Source organism: Nanorana parkeri, unplaced genomic scaffold, assembly GCF_000935625.1.
Source record: "Nanorana parkeri isolate BGI_ZX_2015 unplaced genomic scaffold, ASM93562v1 scaffold567, whole genome shotgun sequence".
NCBI lineage: Eukaryota > Metazoa > Chordata > Amphibia > Anura > Dicroglossidae > Nanorana > Nanorana parkeri.
Window position 1 is genome coordinate 53,096 of NW_017306835.1, and position 21,316 is coordinate 74,411.

Genomic DNA, 21,316 nt, shown 5'->3' on the forward strand with positions numbered 1-21,316 from the left:
ATACAAAATGAATGTACACATTTATAAATCAATCATTAAAAGCATGTTCAAACAACATTGTTTTTTGGCTTTTCTTTTTTTATGAAATTCACACTAGCCCACGCACACTAAAGTTTTAAAGTGCGTTGAGCGTTAAGCTGGCCATATTGTGGTGTCCGCCATGCACAAGCGCTGCGGTGCCTTGTTAGAACACATTGTTACATAGTATTTGAGGTTGAATAAAGTCCATCAAGTCCAACCTATTGTCTGCATGTATAGGGTTTTACTGATGTGTGCGTATGTATAGGTCCTTGCGTGATCGCATTTTTAATAGTTCCTGTACCCCTGTATCTTACGATCCCTGAGGAAATCGTCCAAAAGCTTCTTGAACAATTCCACACTCTTAGCTGAAATCACTGCCTGTGGCAACGAGTTCCAGACCCTAACCGCTCTAACTGAGAACCCCCTTCTCCCAAAATATTTTTACCACCAGTTTTAGGTGGTGGCCTCTAGTCTTTGTTATGGAGTTAATCGTAAAAAGTTTGTTGCCCATGTTGCTATCACCATTAAACATTTTGTACATGAAAATCATATTCCCCCCTCAATCTCCTCACTTCCAACATATTTAAATTTCGTAGCCTTGTCTCGTAGCTCTGGTCCTCCAACCCCTTAATAAGCTTGGTTGCCCTCCTCTGGACTTTTTCCAGATCAAGGACATCCTTTCTGTGGACTGGTGCCCAAAACTGGACCGCATACTCCAGATGAGGCCCAAACAGTGATCTATAAAGTGGCACAATTATAGACTTGTCTCTGCAATACATTCCCTTCTTAATACAGGACTCTACTTGCTTTGCTTACAGCAGTCTGGTGGAGTTCCCATTAATGTGTAATTCACTTGCCTATTTTTAACCCCAAAGTGCATTACTTTACATTTATCGACATTTAACCTGTAATGTTATGATGTCTAAGTCTGTGTCTATTACCCCACCGATCTTGGTATCATCAGCAAACACTGACAAATGGCTAGTCACACCCTCCCCGATATCTTTAATAAACAGGTTGAAAAGCATGGGGCCCAGCATAGAACTCTGGGGCACGCCACTCATGACCTCAGCCCAGTCGGAGAAGGTGCCATTTATTGATACTCTCTGTACACGTTCCTGTAGCCAGTTCTCTATCCACGTACACACTAATTCATCTATGCCCATGGATCTCAGCTTCTGTAGTAAGCGTTTATGTAGTACCGTGTCAAAAGCCTTTGAAAAATCTAAATATACTACATCCACTGGCCTCCCTCCATCCAGATTTCTACTTACCCCTTCGTAAAAAGATAGATTAGTCTGGCAGGAACGGTCTTTCCTAAACCCATGCTGGTTATCATTTACTATGCCATTATCCTTAACAAATTCTACTAAGTAGTCCTTAAATCATTCCCTCTAACAGTTTGCATACTACCGATGTAAGACTAACTGGTCTGTAGTTCCCAGGTTGGCATCTTGCCCTTTTTGAATATCGGTACCACCGTAGCCTTTCGCCAGTCGCTTGGTACTGTCATTGAGTCCTTAAAAATGAGGTATAATGGTCTCGTTATAACCTGGCTTAGTTCTTTAAGTACCTTGGGGTGCAGGTGATCTGGTCCTAATGCTTTATTTACATTAAGTAGTTTAAGTCTATGTTGTATCCCGGTTTCCGTCAGCCACTGGGGGTATATTTTGTGATGAACTATGTGTTTTCTTATGCACATTAAACCCGTCCTTTTCACAAGTGTATACTGAGGAGAAAAAGGCATTCAACGCCTCGGCCCTCTCCCTGTCGTTGGTGACTAACTTCCCGTTTTCGTCCTTTATTGGGCCTATATGCTCCTTTCTTGCCTTTTTACTGTTTATGTATTGGTAGAAATTTTTGGGGTTCCTCTTACAGAATGAGGCTATGTTTTTCGCACTCTATTTTAGATTCCCGAATTACTTTTTTACATCTTTTATTACATTCTTTGTAGTTATGGAACGCCAATGCCGTCCCCATCTTATATTTTCTAAATGCCATTCTCTTGTCCTTGATGTGTTGATTCACTGTTCTATTTAGCCATACAGGCTTAGTTTTTGATCTTTTACCTTTGTTACCCAATGGTATACACTTGGTAATAGCCTTTTGTAATGTGTTCTTAAAACAATCTCGCCTTTGGTTAGTGCTCAGATTGTGAAATAAGTTTTCCCATTTGATGTCACACACTAGCTGGCATAACTTATCAAAGTTAGCCTTTCTGAAGTTTAGGGTTCTTGTCCAAGCAGCCCACTTCTCTTTCTTGTACCCAATATTGAAAGTAATCACATTGTGATCACTATTACCCATTGACTCCCCGATTGCAATATCCTCAATTAACGCCGCATTATTAGTAATGATTAAATCTAGGATGGCTTTTTCCTAGTTTCCACATTGCAGTGCTTAATGTTCTTTAGAAAAGAAAAAAAAAATCAATTTAACGGTAAGAGCATATGGCAAAGTGTTGACGCATTGCCATGCGTTGTGATACGCTGTGCTGCGATTAAATGTACGCCTGCATCATTTTATCATACCACATCACCAACACAGTGCACAAACGATTTTTTTACATAAGTCGCTTATTTACAGTTTTGCGTTACTTCATTTTTTTTTACTGTTTTGCAAAAAAGGTGCAATTTTAAACATTTACAAATATGTTATTTATTTACTCAATACAGGTTTTACCTTTTTAGATCTAGTCGGAAAAAAGAAAAAACTTTTTGTGCACCGATACTGATTTTAGTGTGCTTTTATCAATTTAATTGTGTATTTTTATCGGTTTAAATTTTGATTTAAACTTTGCACAATTATCACAGGACGCACAAAATAATTGGAACCATTTTTTTTTTATTCTATTGTGCTTTCAGAAAATATATGGTTTGGGGGATCTTTTACAAATGCTAGCAATGCAGCAATAGAAAATCAAAACAAATGAGGAAAAATTGCAAAAATGGTCTGGCCAGCTGAGGTTAAAAGCGTTTGAGGGCTTGACAGCAAAAGGGTTAGAATGAGACCGTAAACTTAAATTAACCCCTAAAAATAAATCTAAATATTACAACCACCACCTAACCCTCATGCTAACCCTTAAGTGTACACCACAGTCAGAATTAAACATTTAACTTTAAGTAGGCAATGTATTACTTCAATTGAACCTGTGGTCAAGCTAGGGACATTGAAACATTATATATACACTGTAAGTAGTTCACAACAGAGGCACTGAAATCGTAGCTCATAATCACCTTGCTTCCTGTGGCAGACTGCCAGCGTTACTATAAACAACAGTAGGTGCTATAAGCTGGTTAGAAACAGACTTTGGTGTAATTCATCATCAAAGATGATGACAAAAATTCTAAAGACACTGCAGCTACAGAGATCAACGAGGACTGGTTTTAAAGCCCATTCACTGACTAAAGCGAATCCCCAGTTTTGCAGCCAATTACACATTTTATATTTGTTATATGATCTAATTTATATAGCATAAGAGTACCTTAACATTAAGTACTTGTTCTCTAGAATATGAAGGAAGCTACTGTCACCTCGATTTGCATGCTATTTAATGATATTGGCCGGATAGAACGTTTATGAAGGTTTGCTTTAAGATGCATACTAAACTTGAACCCCGCCTTAACTTAACATCTAAAGGGAATCGGTTAGATTAAAAATGCAGCATCTCTGCAGGACACTATCTGCAAAGAATCTGCATGTTCTTGTGCTTGCGCGGGTTTCCTCCAGGTACTCCGGATTCCTCCTCCCACACTCCCAAGATGCTGGAAGGTTGTCTTTCTAAATCGGCCCTGTATGTATGCGTGTGAGATAGAGACTTTGGATTGTAAGCTCCATGAGCACAGGGACTGATGTGAAATTGTCACCGATATATAAATACCTATAATAATTGCTCTAGGGATGAAATACTTGATTACTTAGAGAATAACCATCACCCAACAAACATGTTTTGGGGTTCCAACACCTGATACAGTCAGTAACACCACATAGGAGTTGTATGGCTGTGTCATTAACTTTACTACACTAAGACAAGCTAGCAATGGCAGTCGCCATATCCCTATCCTGACAGGTTTCCCTTAATCCTACTCCCAAAACTATATGCACACCTAAAACTACATACTTGCTTATTAGGTGCAGAGTTAATGGCCTCAAGCTGAGATCTACAAGAGCTCAAGTTGCAAAATCTCAGGCTACTGAACTAGAAAGAGGTACTTTATGACGTGACCAAATTGTTCTGAGATTTCTAGACATTACATTGCGATACATTATTTCTCCATTCTGCCACCAAACATAATAAATACTTTACTATAACAAAACAGTAAAAGCAAACAGACACTTTATAAAAAAAAATACAATATTGTAATTTACAATGTAAACAGTTGCACTCAAGAGTCTCCATGAAGAAACTACAAAGTATACAAAGAAGCTTTTATTTCCTGCAGCTCTGCTGTATACACATTGAAATTCTAAAGAAGATCTGGATAAATAAAAGCAAAGCACAGCACATTATTTGGTTTGATTGTATTAAAAAAAAAAAAAAAAAGAAGAAGAAGAAGAATAAGAAGCTACGTTTGATTTCGGAATAACCTAGATGATGATGTCTTGTAACTGACACCTGAAAAGTCTGTAGAAGCTAGAAGCGCTTTATTTGATAAGCGAGTTCAGGTACTGCTTTATAAATATGTCCTTTGCTTCCAAAATGACCTGGCGGACATAAAAAACAAAAAACAAACTGTATCTGTAATATATATATGTATACATACAGCTGTGGAATATAAAATTAAAGAGTCAGTGGAAAGGATCATTTACAGAAACCTGTGATACATAGAATATTCCAGCAAGACAGTAAGAACCAAAAGGAAAATGTGGGTCCTCTTGGTTAGTGTTACTTCTATTTCTCCACAGAATTCCAGTTTCAGTTCTCAGGCGTGTAAGCTGCGTCTTCCTCTGGTCCCCAGTGACATACGAAGCCTTGGCTCTCTAGCTTTATAATGTTCATTGAAGTCCAACCTAAAGCTCAAAAACCTTAGGCTTTCATCTGTACTTGTAGTCAGCAAAACTAGAAACTGCTGCACAATACCCTAAAGATAGAAAAAGATACAACAATTTAAGAGTTTTAAGCATTAAATATATACTAATCTTTGCAACAAAGTGGTGTTGATTTACTTGAGAGGCAGTGATGTCACAGCACCGCCCTTTGTCCAATAAGAATGCCTAATATTCACTGAGAAAAATACTAGGCATCCTGTAGATGGGGGATGTGCTGAGCGAGCAACCTGCTGTGTTTTAACAACACAAGGGAAGTTGCTCAGCACAATGGCTGTTCCTATACCCAGAAAATGCTTTAATACACTGTAGAAGCTATGGCTATTACAGCATATTACACAATCTCCATGGATCTTCCAGGGATCATTCATATATACTTACATTGTGCCAAGCTGGTCCAATTTAAGTACATATACATTTTTAAAGCTGTAGTTCAGTTTTAGGCAATTTAACCCTTTCCCTAGCACAAATGTAAGGCATACGGCGGAACAAAAACGTTCCTAGCTGGCCAGCTCAGTACTTTGACTGCATTCAACTCTCTGCTATAAGTTCATGGTCGCTTCAGTGACCATAAACTTATAGCAGAATGGCCCGACTCTTCTGTGTAAATGAATAGCTGTCATGCTGCGAATTACAGCTATCCATTGAATATCACCATCCCCTTCAAAGAACCCCCCCGGGCCCTGTCGCTCTGCAACTCTCTCCTTCCCGCCGGGGGTATGTCCGCATGCTCTGGTCTGTGTCCCCTCCACTTTCCCCCAACTGCATCAGCAAAGACAGCAGGGATCAGAGAGGACAGAGAGCCGATCCTCCTGCCAATGTCCAGCAGGGAGGACAGAGCAACGGGAGGAGAAAGCAGTAGTGAAAGGCGGGAGTGGGGCGGAGCAATTCAGGATGCGGAGATGAGGAACAGCCAATATGTGAAATATATGCCAATCCTTCCTTGTACTTAGCAAACACTGGAGTGATCAGTACTGCTCACTCCAATGTTCATTCCTAACTAAGGAGGTATTAAGTGCTTACTATGCTCCCCGGTTATGAATGAACAGGAAGCACTACAGACCACTTCATGTTCCTTCAAAGCTGGGGAGACAGTAAACATTTATTATCCCCTTGGTTTGTGAATGAACAGGAAGCCTCTGTACTGTGTTGCGATAAAATGTATGCCTCCATCATTTTATCACAACACACACCAAACCAGTGCACAAAAACGGCACTACAGATTAGGCATTACTACATTACACAAGTGCAAGGTCAACCTCCAGATTTCTGACAGAAGTTGTTTATTTACAGTTTTGCATTGCTTCATTTTTTACAGTTTAGCAAAAAAAGTTCTTGTGAAAACTCTGAAAGCTGCAGTTAAAATTTAAAAAAATATGGAAACATGGAGACACTTGTTTCAGTTACAAGTGTTTTAAGAAGAGAATTTCCTGCACTTTAGGAGATTTCCTCCAACTTCTTTTTGCGTCTCTGGGACAGGAAGTGAAGCGGAATTTCACAACCGTACAGATGGCAAAAGTGTAAGTGTAACTTTGTCTGGGTTTTAACCCTACTCACTTGTAGATCCAAAACTAAAAAAAAGAAAGTCAATGCATAAACTTCAAGGCAATTCTTTATCTATTACCACTATAACTATAGTCAAAGGTAAAGACAGAAACGTTTCCATAGTTATCTGACCCAAATGTGTGGGTTTTTTTTATGAAGGACAAGAGGGCATAAATCTAGCTAAATCAATAAATAAATATAAAATGCCATGTACCTATCAAATGTATTTTTACCTGATAGAAATGAGTGAGAATCCGTAATTGAGAACGCATTTTTGGTATTGATTCTTGAAATTCTAAAACCCTTTTATTCTCTTCCTCCTCTTCAGCTTCTGTAACTCCCCATTTTCCCTACAACAAAAAGACAGCAAAATAGTAAGTCCATAAACACAAACATGCATTAAGTGGAAACAGAAATATTTTATTTCCTAGCTGTACCAAACTGACTAAAAAAGGTATTTCAAGCTGGACCATAGGTATGCATTAGTTTGCATACTTACATTGGGCCAGACAACGCCTTGTATTAATTGATTTTAAAAAAATACACCGCATGAGCCAAATGGCCGCTGTGCCGAGAAAGCAAACCCCTCTTTGGTACCTCTAAACTGATGACTTGTAAAAGCTTTAAAAAACATTGCCTATAGACAATTTTCAGTACCGTAGTTCATCAACGCTGCACTGGCACCTGCAAAGTTTGACATATTTGGTACCCATTTACTTGGTGCAACCTCTTCTTTTATATTTTACCACAAATTGGTAATATATTGTGTTTATGTGCACTAAAATTAAATTAAGTTTATTTTCACAGAAAATGTGGGTGTGATAAATAGTTGCACTAATATCACGCAACAAAAAATTGCAACTGTCACCATTTTATTCTACAGGGTCCCTGCTTTCAAATATAAAATATATAATTATGGGCAGTTGTAGGTTACTTAAGGACTAACGTGTGCAAAAACACAAAATAAATTGCCTGCTTAGAAAACAAGTAAGCATCTACATCTGACATGTAGATACGGACAACACCGTTTTTTTTTTAGTTATGGATCTAGTTTTCCTTCTGTAACCAGTTGGCAATATAGGGTCCTTTCCTGCTGAGCCAATGCCTGCGTGCAGCTTTGGACAACTGCAGTCAGTATAACACCTGAAGCCCTGCTCTGTGTATCAGAGCTGTTACTAGCAGGTAATTCAGTAATCAACTGTAGTAACAACAATCCTGCCAGGACTTGTAAACAATGATGCAATCTAGTCAGGCCTCTGACTAATTACAAAGTATCCATATTTTTGTTTTAGTTTTATACACAGGAGTTGCTGAAGCAACCCTGAAAGTAAAAAAAACAAACATTAAAAGTATTATCAACTACTTTCTACTAGTGCCCTATTTAACCCTTTGTACTGTGTTGGTTTACACTGACACGTACAGGAGGCTGGGATACTACCAAACAGAAAACATTGAGGGATGGGACCTGTGCCCTCAATAGACTACAAGAAAAGATTTTACAGTAAGTACAAAAATCTTATTTTCTTTATCGTTCATTGAGAGACAAAAGAATTCTAGTTAACTCTGGATGTCGAAAAGCAATAAAATTTAAAGACTATCACATCAGAGGTATCTGAAAGAACCAACTCACAATTTAAGGATAAATGGGGAGAAGCCCTCTACCAGAACTTCCACGACTAGGGGAAGGACAAAGGATGGACCTGATGTTCAAGAGGAGGACAAAAAAAGAAACTGCTGCCAAGGGAAAACTCCTTACTGAAGGTGCAATAGGCCCCTGTCCGTGAGAACAGCAGACCCAATCCAGTGATTCACCAGAATACTCTCTCTAGCTGCCAGGGGAATGTCTGCTCCAGTAAAGAAGGGGGCAGCTATCCAGGTAAAGAAAGACAGATATTGGTGGTAGCCAACTCAGTTATTAGGAAGACCGACAAGGTAATCTGTCACAAAGACTGACTGCCAGTTTGTAGTTTACCGAGTGCCCCAAAAAACAAATTTCAGGGAATTTGGTAACAAACGAAAGAACCTGGACTTGCATAGTATTTTCTGAAATACTGACAGTGCCACACCAGACAGGCAGAGGGAGTTTAGTGAGGTGTGAAAAGCTGGTGTAGGAAAAAGGGTTCATAAAGAACTGGCTGACTTTGCAGTTGGCTATCAACTCTACTGAAGGGGCAGGCTGCCCCTCAATAGGGAAAAATGGATAGAAGGTTGCTTTTAAACTAGAGGGGGTTGTAGGAACTAAGAAACATAATGGGAATGGGGAATAAAGGTAGGTGGAATGGGGGGGGTAGAACTGCTTTCAAGAACTTTATCCAAGGTTGTACTCTCTTTAGGAGGGACATGGTTGATAGAAGAGGTGGAATAGTATATCTACATGTGAAAAGTAATCTGAAAGGTGAGTGAGAGAGAGGATATCAGTATTTAGGGTTGTGATGCATGCATTAAAAATGGGTATTTGAGGGACAGATCAATAATTTTACCCTTTACAAAATATTGGTTTGGCCTCATCTTGAATATGCGGCTCAATTTTGGTCCCACAGCTAATAGAAGGGATGTCCTAGAAATGGAAAGGGTCCAGCAAAGTGTATAAGGAGGCTAGAGTTACAAGGAACAATGTCAACTAAATGTATTTACTTTGGAGAGGAAGCGCTCAAGAGGAGACATGATTGCCATCTACAAATTACAAAAACTTGGATTAATCTTAGGTCCCTGAAGAGGACTCTTGGGAAGTTAGTATCAGAGGAAAGGTAGTTTAATCTAACATTCCAGAGGCGGTTGGAGCAGTCCGAGCAGCAAAAATGTGGCTGTAGCACCGACTAATTCAAAAACTTCTAGGTACTTTCCCTGAAGAGCACAACTTACAAGAAGATGTATACTCTTAGAATAGGTAATCTGACAGGTTAGACTGGATGGACCTGTGTCTTTCTCCAACCTTTATCTACAAATGTTTCGAAGTGAAAAAGACACTACCATAAAAATATAAAAAACACACAAACCAACAACTGAGAAGGTCAACAGAAGAAAACAATTGGCTGGGTCCAAACCCAGAAAAATCAAATACCTAAAAAAAAAAGGAAGGAGGGGCACACAGGTGACAAACCCTCAACACTTCGATGAGGACTAAAGTGATCATCTGGATGTCTCTCCTAGAGTACAGACACCCTGACACTAACATAGAGGCTGGCAATAACCGAAAGCCCACAAGAGCAGGGATACCCTACAACCCCAATCACTTGTAGATCAGCAAACGTTCACCAGCTGACCTCCCCTCCGATTTCAGCCAGTCATTCTTCCGGCTGCTGTGGCCGGAGAAGAAGCTGTTTTAAGAAAAGTTAAAAAAAGTCACACAAGTGTTTTTTTTTTTAAAGTCTCCTTCCCCCTACATACACACATGTTGGGGGCGCCTACGTGGGAAAACGACGATTAAACTAACGTCATAGTGTTAACAATAATTCTAGGGCCATCAATTATTGTTAACAATAAAAGTTTTTAAAGGGTTGAATATGGGCAATTATGGGCTTGGAACGTTTTGCGATATCACGGGTGCACGCAGTTTTAAGGCTTGGAATGTTTGCTATCTATTTACCTGATGTGACCTCATCTTTTATGTTACCAAAAAAATTGACTAATAATAAATGTTTCCTAACATAACGAAAAGTGTTTTTGTTTTTTTTTCAATACTTTCTTCCTTAAATAGCAAAAAATGTAAAACCCAGTGGTGATTAAATACCACCAAAAGAAAGCTCCATCTGTTCCAAACAAATTATATAAAATTAATTTCCGAAAAATGGCCTGGCCAGGAAGGGCGTTTACAATCACGGTCTTCAAGAGGTCAAACTATCAATTTTCTGGTGATATTTAGGGTATTGGAAAATGGTAAAGATCTACCACTAGGAGAACCAAACAGACATACAGACTTACACTGACAATAAAAATAATTGAAATAGTGGTCAAAGTGTCTCCTTAAACAAAACAAAAAAAACTGTTGTGTTTTGCTTTCTGGAAGTCATACCTCTGATTCTCTTTCTTTTTTTCGCTCCTCAAACTGCAACCTCCGTTGTAACTCTTCAAGAGAGGCCCTATACATTGCATCCTGGGCATTCTGAAACTCAATTATCTGGTCAAACACGGCACGAAGTTGATTTAGTAGAGCCTGGAGGAAAATAATTGTCATATAAAATAATTATTTAATTAAAGCCAGAAAGTGGCAGTTTTTATAAGTAGCAGAGAACAGGTAGATGTGAGTGGAGCTATTCAAAACAAAATGAACAATACAGCACTAAAATCATACTAGCCAGCAAAGAGAACTGATTAACATTTTATTTTGAAGTTTTGTAACACCCCTGAAGGGGTTATTGATGCCCTTTAAGGAAGGAAGCAACTCAGGCAGGAGGCAGTGGTCTAAAACATCAGTGTCAGGGGCCTTAGGTGAGAAACACCGTAGATCACCCTTTTCTGTGAGCTGAACGAGAGTCTGTGTCATCCCCTCTGAACCTGTGATCTGCAATGGTATAGGTGGGTGTGATCCTAGTCCCCAAAGGGGTTCTTCCATCTTCACTGCACAGCGGGAAGGGAACACCAACAGCGTCCAGCCTTTCAGGTAGCAGGGAAACGGAATGTCCTGAATAGGAGCTTTTCAGGCGCAAATTTGAGAGAAGGGGGAGCCAGTGCATGGTATTGAGAGAGCACATCCCGAAACTGTGGCACACATGTGCATTACATCTGTCAAAGGGGTTATATGGCTGCCCATTTCAGCTCTGTTTGCTAGTGTCCAGTCACTCGAAGGCAATGTACCTGAATAACCAAGCCTGTGGCCCGTAATGTACCATTAGGAAATAAAGTTTTATAAAAGAATAGCCCCAGACAAGTTGGTTTTCTCATTATCGACAAAATTGGGAGGGGTTAATTTTTTTTTTATTGCAATCTGTAACACTACTTTCACTTGGGCAGCAGTCCTGGGAAAAATCTGGAATTTCTATTCGCTTTTAGAAGATTTTTTTTATAACCTGTTGTGTCTCCAGAACAGACAGTGATCCTCTTTCAAATGGGAACATTGACAATAGGATTTTTATACTCTGTCCCCCAGTTGACCCCAAAAGTAGGATTTTACAGAGGAAGTCTTTAACTTTCGGGTTAAAGTGCCACCCACAGGAGGATTCAACACTGGCAAAAAAACAAACTGTAAGCTAGCCCAGGATAACCCCCTTCTACCAGCATTCCTCAGTTTTGAAGCAAAAGCAGTACTGATTATAAACATAGAAAAAGAAAAAAAAATAACATAACTGACTGCCTACAACTCAAAGGACTGCCCAAAGCTGGCATAAAATAAAACCTCGACTTGGTAGAACTTAGAGAACTTGATGCTGAAAAGTCCAAGAAGCACTCACAAATCTGCACATTAACAGGAAAAACTGATTGCTGAGAACAAAAGCTTGGATGATGGTCAGCCGGAAATACCTAGCAATGGTGGAACGCGATACCAGTGCACCCTCACAGGGTCCATACAGGAATACAAAAAAGGAATCTGTCTTCAAGAAAGAAGCAGTGGCTACAAGGAAAACTACTTTGTAACATGAGTAGATAGAAATGTCTCTAATGGGTTTGAACCGTGGTTTCTGAAGTGCACAGAGAACTAGATTCAGATACCACAGAGCCATAGGGCAACAGGCAGGGGGAGACACATGGGAGACTACCTGTACCAAGGCTTTAAATCAAAGAGTGAAAAGCCAACGGTCTCTGAAACAGAATAGAAACCTAAACCTCGATAGTACTGAAAGCCAAACCCTGGTACAGACCCAGATGCAAGGAGTAGAGGATCTGTCTCAAAGAGAAACTCCTGGGGTGGAGGCCCAAGACTCACACCAAATAAAGTGTGCCTTCCATGTTCGATGACAGAACTTGCGGCAAGTAGACTTCTTAGCTTTTACCATTGCAAGAATTCTAGTTCCTCCCTGATGGTTGATGTACACCACCACTGTGGCATTATCTAACTGCATCCAGATCTGATGACCATCCAGTAAGATGGTTCAACACTGCAAAGACAGCCAAATTGCCCAAAGTTCCAGGACGTTGATTGGAAGACGAAACTCTGACAACGACCATGTCCTTTGTACCATGATGGTGCCCAGGCTGGTACCAACGCCAGAGATGGATGAACATCTGCTAATCTGTGTGGTGACACAAGAGGGTTGGAGGTGAGAAATTGAGGGGGCAGAGAGCAAAACTTCCGTTTGTAGCCGGTGGATACCACCTCTTGCATCCAAGCATCTGAGATGCACTCTGACTGGGTCTCTGCAAAGGTTTACAAACATCCTGCCACTATGGAAATTGGGGGTGCACCTTCATGCAGAGGAAGACGTGCCTGAGGATTTGGCAGGCTCTGAGTGAGGACATGCAGGTGGACAGGGAGGTTGAAGGAGTGGAGAAACAAAAAAGGGACATTTCTTAACTGGTAAGACATGGACATCAAAGCGTAAGGACGCTAAACCCTCGACGGGCTCAAAGACAGGGGGCGGCACTTCCAGGAAGACGGCGGCGGAACCCGGTAGTCGTACCAACACATCTGACCGCCGCAGTGTGGGAGCCGGGTCAGCCTCACCTCTCCTGGACGCAGCGAGTACGGGGCCCCGAAGGGCCCATTTGCCGGCATCCACTTCCTCCTTGATAGAGAGGACTCTGGAGGACATGTTAATGACACAGCAGGCATCTAACTCTTCTAGCCCTGGTACAGCTGATACTGACTTAGATCTGGCTGGGACTCATGGAAATATTGATTGAATAGCTAAATTCTCGGAAATGCTGGAACAGGGCTTAAGCAGAATGGCTAAACAAATTACGTCTGATATATGTACAGATATTAGAGATCTGGGCACTCGCATAGAGTCTCTAGAATTAAAACTGGATAAGACAGTGGATCGTGCTAATCAAAATACAAGGCGTATTCTAGATATCCAACAGCAACTAGATGAAGCACTCTCTAAAGTTGACGATATGGAAAATAGATCACAGCGTCAGCACTTTCGCATAAGGGGGCTCCCTGAATCAGTTACAGATCTTAAAGGGGCTGTGGTAACATTTATAAAAGGAACTCTTGCCTGAAGTCAAGGAGCAGAAACTCGAGTTTGATCGGATACACAGGGCCCTTATTGCTATGAGATCAGATGGCCACCCTAGGGTAAAGCCCCACTTCTTTAATATCAAGGAGCAAGTCATGCAACGCGCCAGGGAACAGTCGGGACTCACTATATTGGGACACTCAGTCCAGATCTTTACAGATATTTCCCCAACTACAATTCAAAAAAGGCGCAATTTGAAGCCATTGCTCCAGGTGTTAACCGCTAAAGGGATCAAATATAGATGGGCATTCCCCTTTCGCCTATTATTCTCTTTCCGGAATCAATCATATTATGTATCTACATATCCTGAAGGAGAAACTCTGTTTTACCAGCTGGGATTGCTATCTGATGCTCCTAAAGTTGGGCCCCCTGGCCTTACAGCTTAGTCGATACACTGTTTATAGAACCAGACTTGGGATGTACTCCCCGGTCTTTAGTGTTATGTTCTTTGTAGGCCGCCTCGTCTATTTGAGGGTCGGCTTTTCTATTTTCTTCTTTTCTCTACTATGTCAGGGCCTCCTTATTGGTTTTTATTAGTAATTAGAGGCTCTTACTTATGTCCAGGGGGCCAGCTCCATATAATGTATCAATTTACCGTGGATCTGACAAGGTCAGGTTATCAAGGGGATAGGGAATGTGCTCTGTGCTGTTACATCAAACGTTATAACGAAACAAGAGTTTATGGTGACCCCCACTAAACGAATTCTATTCGCCTCCCATAACGTTCGAGGTCTAAACTCTCCTATAAAAAGGGACATTTCTTAATTGGTAAGACATGGTTTGACAAAGGTCAAATCCAGAATTGGATAAAGGGCAGGACCCACCAGCAAGAACAAAGCTCTAGAAAAGGCTTCCAAATGCTTATTGGCTGGGTTCTTAAAGACCGGGACATCCTCTACTGGAATAGTAAGCACTGTATTAAGGCAGGATGATGCCAGATCCACAGCGAGAACAGACCACTTCTAAACAAAATCCTCAAATGGATACAAGGCTAATAAACACTTAAGTGGCACAAACAGCTTATCAGAATGCTCACAACCTCCACAGGGAAATAGTTAAAAAAAGTGAATTCCCATGGCGCTCCTGACCATATAGTTGAAAAAGTGGGTGCAAAAAGAAAGCCTTTGTAGCCTTAGGAGTTTTAAACAACTCGAAACAGCACAGACAATAGGCTGATTGTCTGGCTTTAGAGTAGTGTGTACCACATCAATAAGAGTAGTAGTGTCCTTTAATTTTGGAAATAATAGCAGAAGGTATGCTCGTCAGTCAAGGACTCAATCAGACAGAGCCTCTGCGGCTGTCTGCAAAAAAGATTATGTCCTCCTAAAAGGCTAGCAAAAAAACAAAAACAAAAAACAGGCATGCTGGTCTAAAGAAGAGTTATCCTGGGCTGGCCTACAGGTTTGTTTTTTTCCCCAGTGTCCAATCCTCCTATAGGCAGCAGTACAACATGAAATTCAAACACTTTCTGTGTCCCTCATTGAATGAGAAAGAAAAAAACCTGCCAGAGGATAGAATTGATTTCAATTAGGTCTTCTTTGCTGGCAGGACTGAGTGCTGGTGAATGTTGTATTGTCTGTTGGTTTGTAATAATAATAATAATAATAATAATAATAATTAAAAAAAAAAGGATATTCTTTGTGTATATATCAAGTCTGCAATACAACTATACATGTAGAAATGTATGCAACTGCAAGTATAAATGTACTTGTATTGCGGTGCAAGTACAAAGTCATTTTATAAAACTTTTCTAATTATGACCACTATACAATGCAACAAAATTGTGGCCTCAAGAGCAAAACTTAAACAATTTTCAATAACTATAGACTAGATTGGATTAGAGAATACCGATGCAAAATAACATATAAATGAAATATACATAGGAAGAAGTCAACATACTCTTGAGTCACTGTCAAGAAGGCAGCGACTAATGATTGTATCCAAAAACACCTCGTGTGCTGCAATTATGTGATCCAAATCCTGTGCTTGCTGCACCTTGTTCCAAAGTTCATCCCATGAGCATTCCAGGACCTAAGGAACACACAATTAGGAAAACTACAGTTAATATAGGGTTGAACATTATCAACCAAAGCCAAAACAGAGAACAAAAATGTACCTCAAATGTGATGTAATACTGCATCTGATGAATGAAATGGACCATTTCTGAAGCCAGGACGTGACACTGATGAAGCACCCCAGATAGTTCTGTAATGGAAATGAATAATGAGAATACATATATGGTTAAAAGCATAACGAATATACGGGGCTGCCCCGGTTGACCTTCTTTTGGAAAATGCTGTAAACTTGCCAGGTGACTTGGAATCATTAACTTGCCAGGTGACTTGGAATCATTAATACAGAAAAAGTATTAATATCATGAAAGTTCGAGAAAAGTCAGAAGCCCACATCTGCATACACTTGTTCTGGCTTAATGACTCAAAGTATTACAACAGGGTCAGCATGGCACTAGCATTTTCAAAAGTATTAGTAAAAGTATTAGTAAAAGTTTCTTGCCTTCACATATTTCTTGGCAGATTTCATATAAAACATTTATGGATATAGAAAGATAAAATTGCTTGACTGCTAATATTGTAATAAAAGAAGAAGTGCATCATATCATTGTCGACAACCTAGTATAATAATTATATTACTAATTAACCTGTGATATCAGTTTCCAGAAGCAAAATTCATCAAAACACAGTTAAAGTCCAAAACCGAGCTGGCCAAAATGAAAGTGTTCCTCCCAGCATATGTAGACACGGCCTGCTTCCCTATGCTGTGTACTTTAGTTTTGCGTTCTCCCCCCCCGCCCATACAGTTAAGAAGCATCTTGACCCATGATGCCTGTTCACCTTCAAGAAATACTTATTCTTGTAAACTGCCAAGCCTGGAATAAACTATACTGAATTTCACTCCCAAGTCTTTTTGGCAAGTTGAAACTGCTTTTGGAATTTTGCCAGGCCAGGAAGTTGCTATACCGTACTGAACAGACTGGAAAATCAGGAGATATTCAAATACTGCTTTAGGCAATTGAACATAAGAACAGACCAACCGCTGGAAGTTGGGAAGGTTAATGTTAGAACAGATCAGTAAGTTTTCGCTGTACACCTACCCATCCCCAATTTTTTCAAGGAGACCTACATTTTAAATTTGGATCTGCTTAAGAAAATGAGAGGGAATGCCATAAAGCATGATTATCCCTAAAATGGAGACACAACTAAATAACATTTCTAGAAAAGCCTTACTTACATGACCCTCATATGCCTCTTAACTCTGTAGGTGTAGGTGTATAGAAAGCAAAAAGAAATCTTAATTCTTATGTGTGGCCAGTCCTCCATAGTATGTTATGGCCGATTACGAACCATGAAGCATAGTTCATCTCTAGTGACAGTGTACAGTTTTATCGGCTGTGAGGTTAACATTCTGCAGTAGAAGTGGGCCAAAATACCATAGCTGTATAGGGGTTAGATACTGATCTGCATAGTAGTTGCCCTCATATTTGCAGGCCAAAGCATTAACTGCGAATATCTAATGATTTACAAGACTTCTCGATGAAAAACAACAGCCTGCTTTTTAATTAGACTCAAAGCCAATTTTAAACATATCTTAAGCCTTATAGAAAGTATAAAAAAATCGGTTTATGCTAGCAAAAACTGTTCATGGCTGTTTTTTTAATGACAATTAAAAGCACTTAGCAGGGTTTAGCCTTAATTAAGCACTTGTAGGATTTGCCTGGGTAATTCACAGATTTATTGGATTTGGTTGCACTCAGAATGAAATGAAAAAGAGAATTGTAATCTTTTTTCACTATATGCCCACGTCAATTTCTTGTCACAATCTCCTTAAAGCTGAAGTTTAATCTGCTTATATTTTGCTGTCCCTAGTTCTTCACGATCGCCCTCACCAATATGCTACTGAAAATGTTAAACTAAAACCTGTCGTCTTGAATAAATACATTATTTTAGACCCACGGATGTCACCATTGGGTCTCGGTTTCTCTATGCAATACAAGAAGATCATGGCTAGAGGGAGGGGCTGTACATAGCCCTCTAAAAATATTACAGCACCCTCCCTAAGTACTCCACTGAAGAGCCCTCAGCTCTGATGCAAGCAGTGGGAGCTTGGGAGCAGTTCTGCAAAATGCCTCAAAGGGTGGGTGTCGGTATGTGTCTAGCTGTATGCTACAGATGGTATTCAACAGGCAAGTTGAAACCTTAGATAAATTTGACAATTTTGTTAGGTGTGCTCTAGTGCAGATCCTCCTATAGGAAAAACAGGATTTTTGTAATCACTGTAAAAATCTTTTTCTTGGGAGTCCATTGAGGGACACAGGTCCCTCCTCTCTGTGTTGATGATCATTGTCTTGATTCAACAAAACTCAGGCATGCTGGGAGTAAAAGGGGAATTATCCTGGGCAAGCCTACAATTTTTGTTTGCCAGTGTCCAGTCCTTGTGTAGATTGAAGTATAACACGATAGTACATGACTTCCTCAATGGATTCCAAGAAAAGGATTTGATTTCTTGTCCATTGAGGGACATAGGAAGTCATGTACTGTCGGCCCATCAAAAAAAAAAAAAAAAAAAAACCAAAAAAAAAAATCGATCCGAGGGGTGGGCAACAGGAAAGAAAATGCTAACAGGCCTACATGAACATCATAATTGGGGACTGACTGACCCCTAAAAAGCAACCTGAGGGACCTTAAACCTGAAGCTGGCATAAGTTAAGGCCTAAAAATCCACTTGGTGAAATTTGGAGAACATAAGAACAGAAAACCAGGCGTTAACCTTGCAAATATGAGAAACAGTAGCCTGACACTGACAAGACCAAGGGACACAGATCTAGTGTAGTGTACCTTGATATGAAAGAGTGGCAAAGAACCCTTCAGATCATAAGCTTGAGTCACAAAAGTGGAACGAGAAGCTGGTTTCCCCTTATGAGGACTATTAGGAATGACAAAGAGTCAGTCTTTCTGAAGGAAGCAGTGGCTGTGATATAAACTCTTACAATCTTAACTACATCCAGGCAATTGAGGGAGATCTAATGAACTGGAGCAGTCCAGAGGGACTAAAAAAGAATGATGCCTTGGGTAAGGTGAAAAGCCAGATGGTACGTTAGGAAGGAATGGAGTTTTGGGTCTCAACACCACCTTGTTCTTGTGCAAGACAAGAAAGGGTTCTTCAAAGGATAAGGCTGCCAGCTCAGAAATTAGGTAACGCCAACTAGAAGAAGCAACCCTGTGATTGAGAGTGGAAAGGAGAATATCCCGGATAGGTTCAAAAGGCAGGTTTTAAAATCACAGAGAGAGACAAATTTAGATCCAATAGTCACCAAGAAGCAAAACAGGGATCCACATCGGAGACAACCTGCACAAAGGTCATAATAAAAGGATGGGAAGCCAACAGTCTATGGGAGCAAGATCAGAGAACTAACCCTTGATGGTGCCGAGGGTCAAATGCTGATCCAAACTCTGTAAAAATTAAAGGATTCATCCCATAGAGAATTTCCTGGCCTCTCGTCTTGCACCAAGTAATGTATACCTTCCGTGTGTGGTGATAGACCAGCAATGCCATTAAAACCAGTAAATGTGAAGCAGGATGGTAATTTGGCACTTGGCAGAAGATCCAGACATCTGGAAGAGCCTGCAGAGCATCTGCCAGACATCTAATTAGGTCGGAGTACTACATCTGCCTGGGCCAATCTGAAGCAATGCAGATCACCAGAATGCCCTCCATCTCAATCCTGTGAAGCCTACAAGGAAGGAGTGTCAAGAGAGGAGATGCATAGATCAGCTTCCGCTATAGAAGTTCCCCTAGGACCAGGCCTTGCCAGCTGAGTAAGTCTGCCTGTCCATTGTCTACATCTGATGGCGTAGGCAAAGTTCTGCCGAGGACAGGAACTTCTCTACCTCTTTTGCCATGGCAAGACTTCTAATTCTACCCTGATGGTTGATATATGCCACCGCTGTGGCACTGCCTGACTGAATCTGGATTGGAAGACTCTCCAGCTGGGAGGTTCTGTGTTGCAGGAATAGCTGAATCGCCTTAAGTGCCACAATGTTAATGAGGAAACAATATTCCTCCTATACGCCCAAGACCTCTGCACTATCAAGGTGCTCAGGAGTTCTTTCTAGCGTGACAGGCTGGCAACCATTGTGAGCATCTTCCAGAACAGCAGAGGGAAGGAGCAAGATTCCTGAACCAGCAAGGCAAGGACAATCTGGTCTTCGGTGCAAGATGAACTGTCCCACGACAGGATGTTGTGTTATAGGGGACTGGAGTGAAAGTAAGCAAATGGGATTGCCTCAAAAGGAGGCTTATTTAGCCCTTGGACTCTCAAAGAAGCAAAGGGTCAGGCGACTGCTGGACTGAAGAATATGAGTCTAGGATAGGAGTCTGAGGAAGAACGTTGTGCATAGGACTAGACCCAGGATATTCTAAGTGATAAGTCGGTTCCAGCACCAATTTCTGAAGGTTTACGATCCAACCACACCCCTGCAAGTTGTGACCGGTTAGGGCTACATTGTCTGCCATAACCTGTGCTGACAGTTCCCTCAGTAGAAGGTAGTCAAGATATCTCACAATGAGAATGGCCTGAGAATGCAATAAGGCTAGTACTTGGTGAACATCTGACATGCAGAAGATAAGCCCAAATGGCAGGGCCACAAACTGAAAGAAGACCCAAAGCAATATGTAGGAATCACTACCGTGTTTCCCCGAAAGTAAGACATCCCCCGAAAATAAGACCTAGCGCTATCTTCGGGGATGTCTGTAATATAAGACCTACCCCGAAAATAAGACCTAGTTCGGGGTAGGTCTTATATTACAGACATCCCCGAAGATAGCGCTAGATCTTACTTCCGGGGTAGCTGTGAAGACCGGCCGCAGCTCCCTCCCGCCCCCTCGCCCGTCCACCTACCCGCACGCTGTTGCTCTCTGGATGACGACATCAGAGCGGAGAGGCAGCTCCCTCCCGCCCCCTACCCGACACGCCCCCCCTCCAGCAGCACGCATGCCCGCCCCCTCGTCTCCTTAGTTCCGAGCGGAGAGGCAGCTCCCTCCCGCCCCCCTGCCAGACACGCCCCCCCGGCCGCACGCATGCCCGCCCACCTGTTTGTGGCTCCCTGGACGGCAGAGCACAGCTGCAGCCAGGTAAGACATCCCCCGAAAATAAGACCTAGTGTCTTATTTCGTGCAAAAAAAAAAAAAATAAGACTGTCTTATTTTCGGGGAAACACGGTAGTGTGCAAAAAAGGTGACATGCATCCTTATGTACAGAGGCCTGAAAGTCTCCCTGGTGGAGAAAGGCTATGATAGACCTGGTGGATTCCATGTGAAAATTTTGGGCCAAAATAAAAAAACATTTAGGGCCTTGGGATCCAAGATTGTATATATCTTCTGGGGACAGGTTGGCGTAGGACCACTGAAACTAGGCAGAAACCGTTCTGCCACAGGTACTGGGGCAATAACACTATGTTCCAGAAGTCCCACCCATCTGTGTGGAGACACGGGCAGGTTGGGAGTGATAAAACAAGGGGCTGAGAGCAAAACTCTAGCTTTTAGCCCCTGGAAACCATTTTTCATACTTGAGA

General features: G+C 41.1%; 1 protein-coding gene across 2 annotated transcripts in view; it reads right to left on the minus strand.

Annotated features, from left to right (window-relative positions):
* Nucleotides 1-4,753: 4,753 nt before the first annotated feature.
* The window catches only part of TUBGCP3 (tubulin gamma complex associated protein 3), a 74,730-nt gene continuing 58,167 nt past the window's right edge, over nucleotides 4,754-21,316 (minus strand). For both annotated transcript variants that reach the window (XM_018562257.1, XM_018562256.1), the window contains exons 18-22: nucleotides 15,844-15,932; nucleotides 15,627-15,758; nucleotides 10,625-10,765; nucleotides 6,846-6,962; nucleotides 4,754-5,102 (exon numbers count right to left, since the gene is read on the minus strand). In XM_018562257.1, the coding sequence (XP_018417759.1) occupies nucleotides 4,944-5,102; nucleotides 6,846-6,962; nucleotides 10,625-10,765; nucleotides 15,627-15,758; nucleotides 15,844-15,932 (638 nt within the window). In that variant the 3' untranslated portion in view covers nucleotides 4,754-4,943. The remainder of the gene's footprint in view (nucleotides 5,103-6,845; nucleotides 6,963-10,624; nucleotides 10,766-15,626; nucleotides 15,759-15,843; nucleotides 15,933-21,316) is intronic.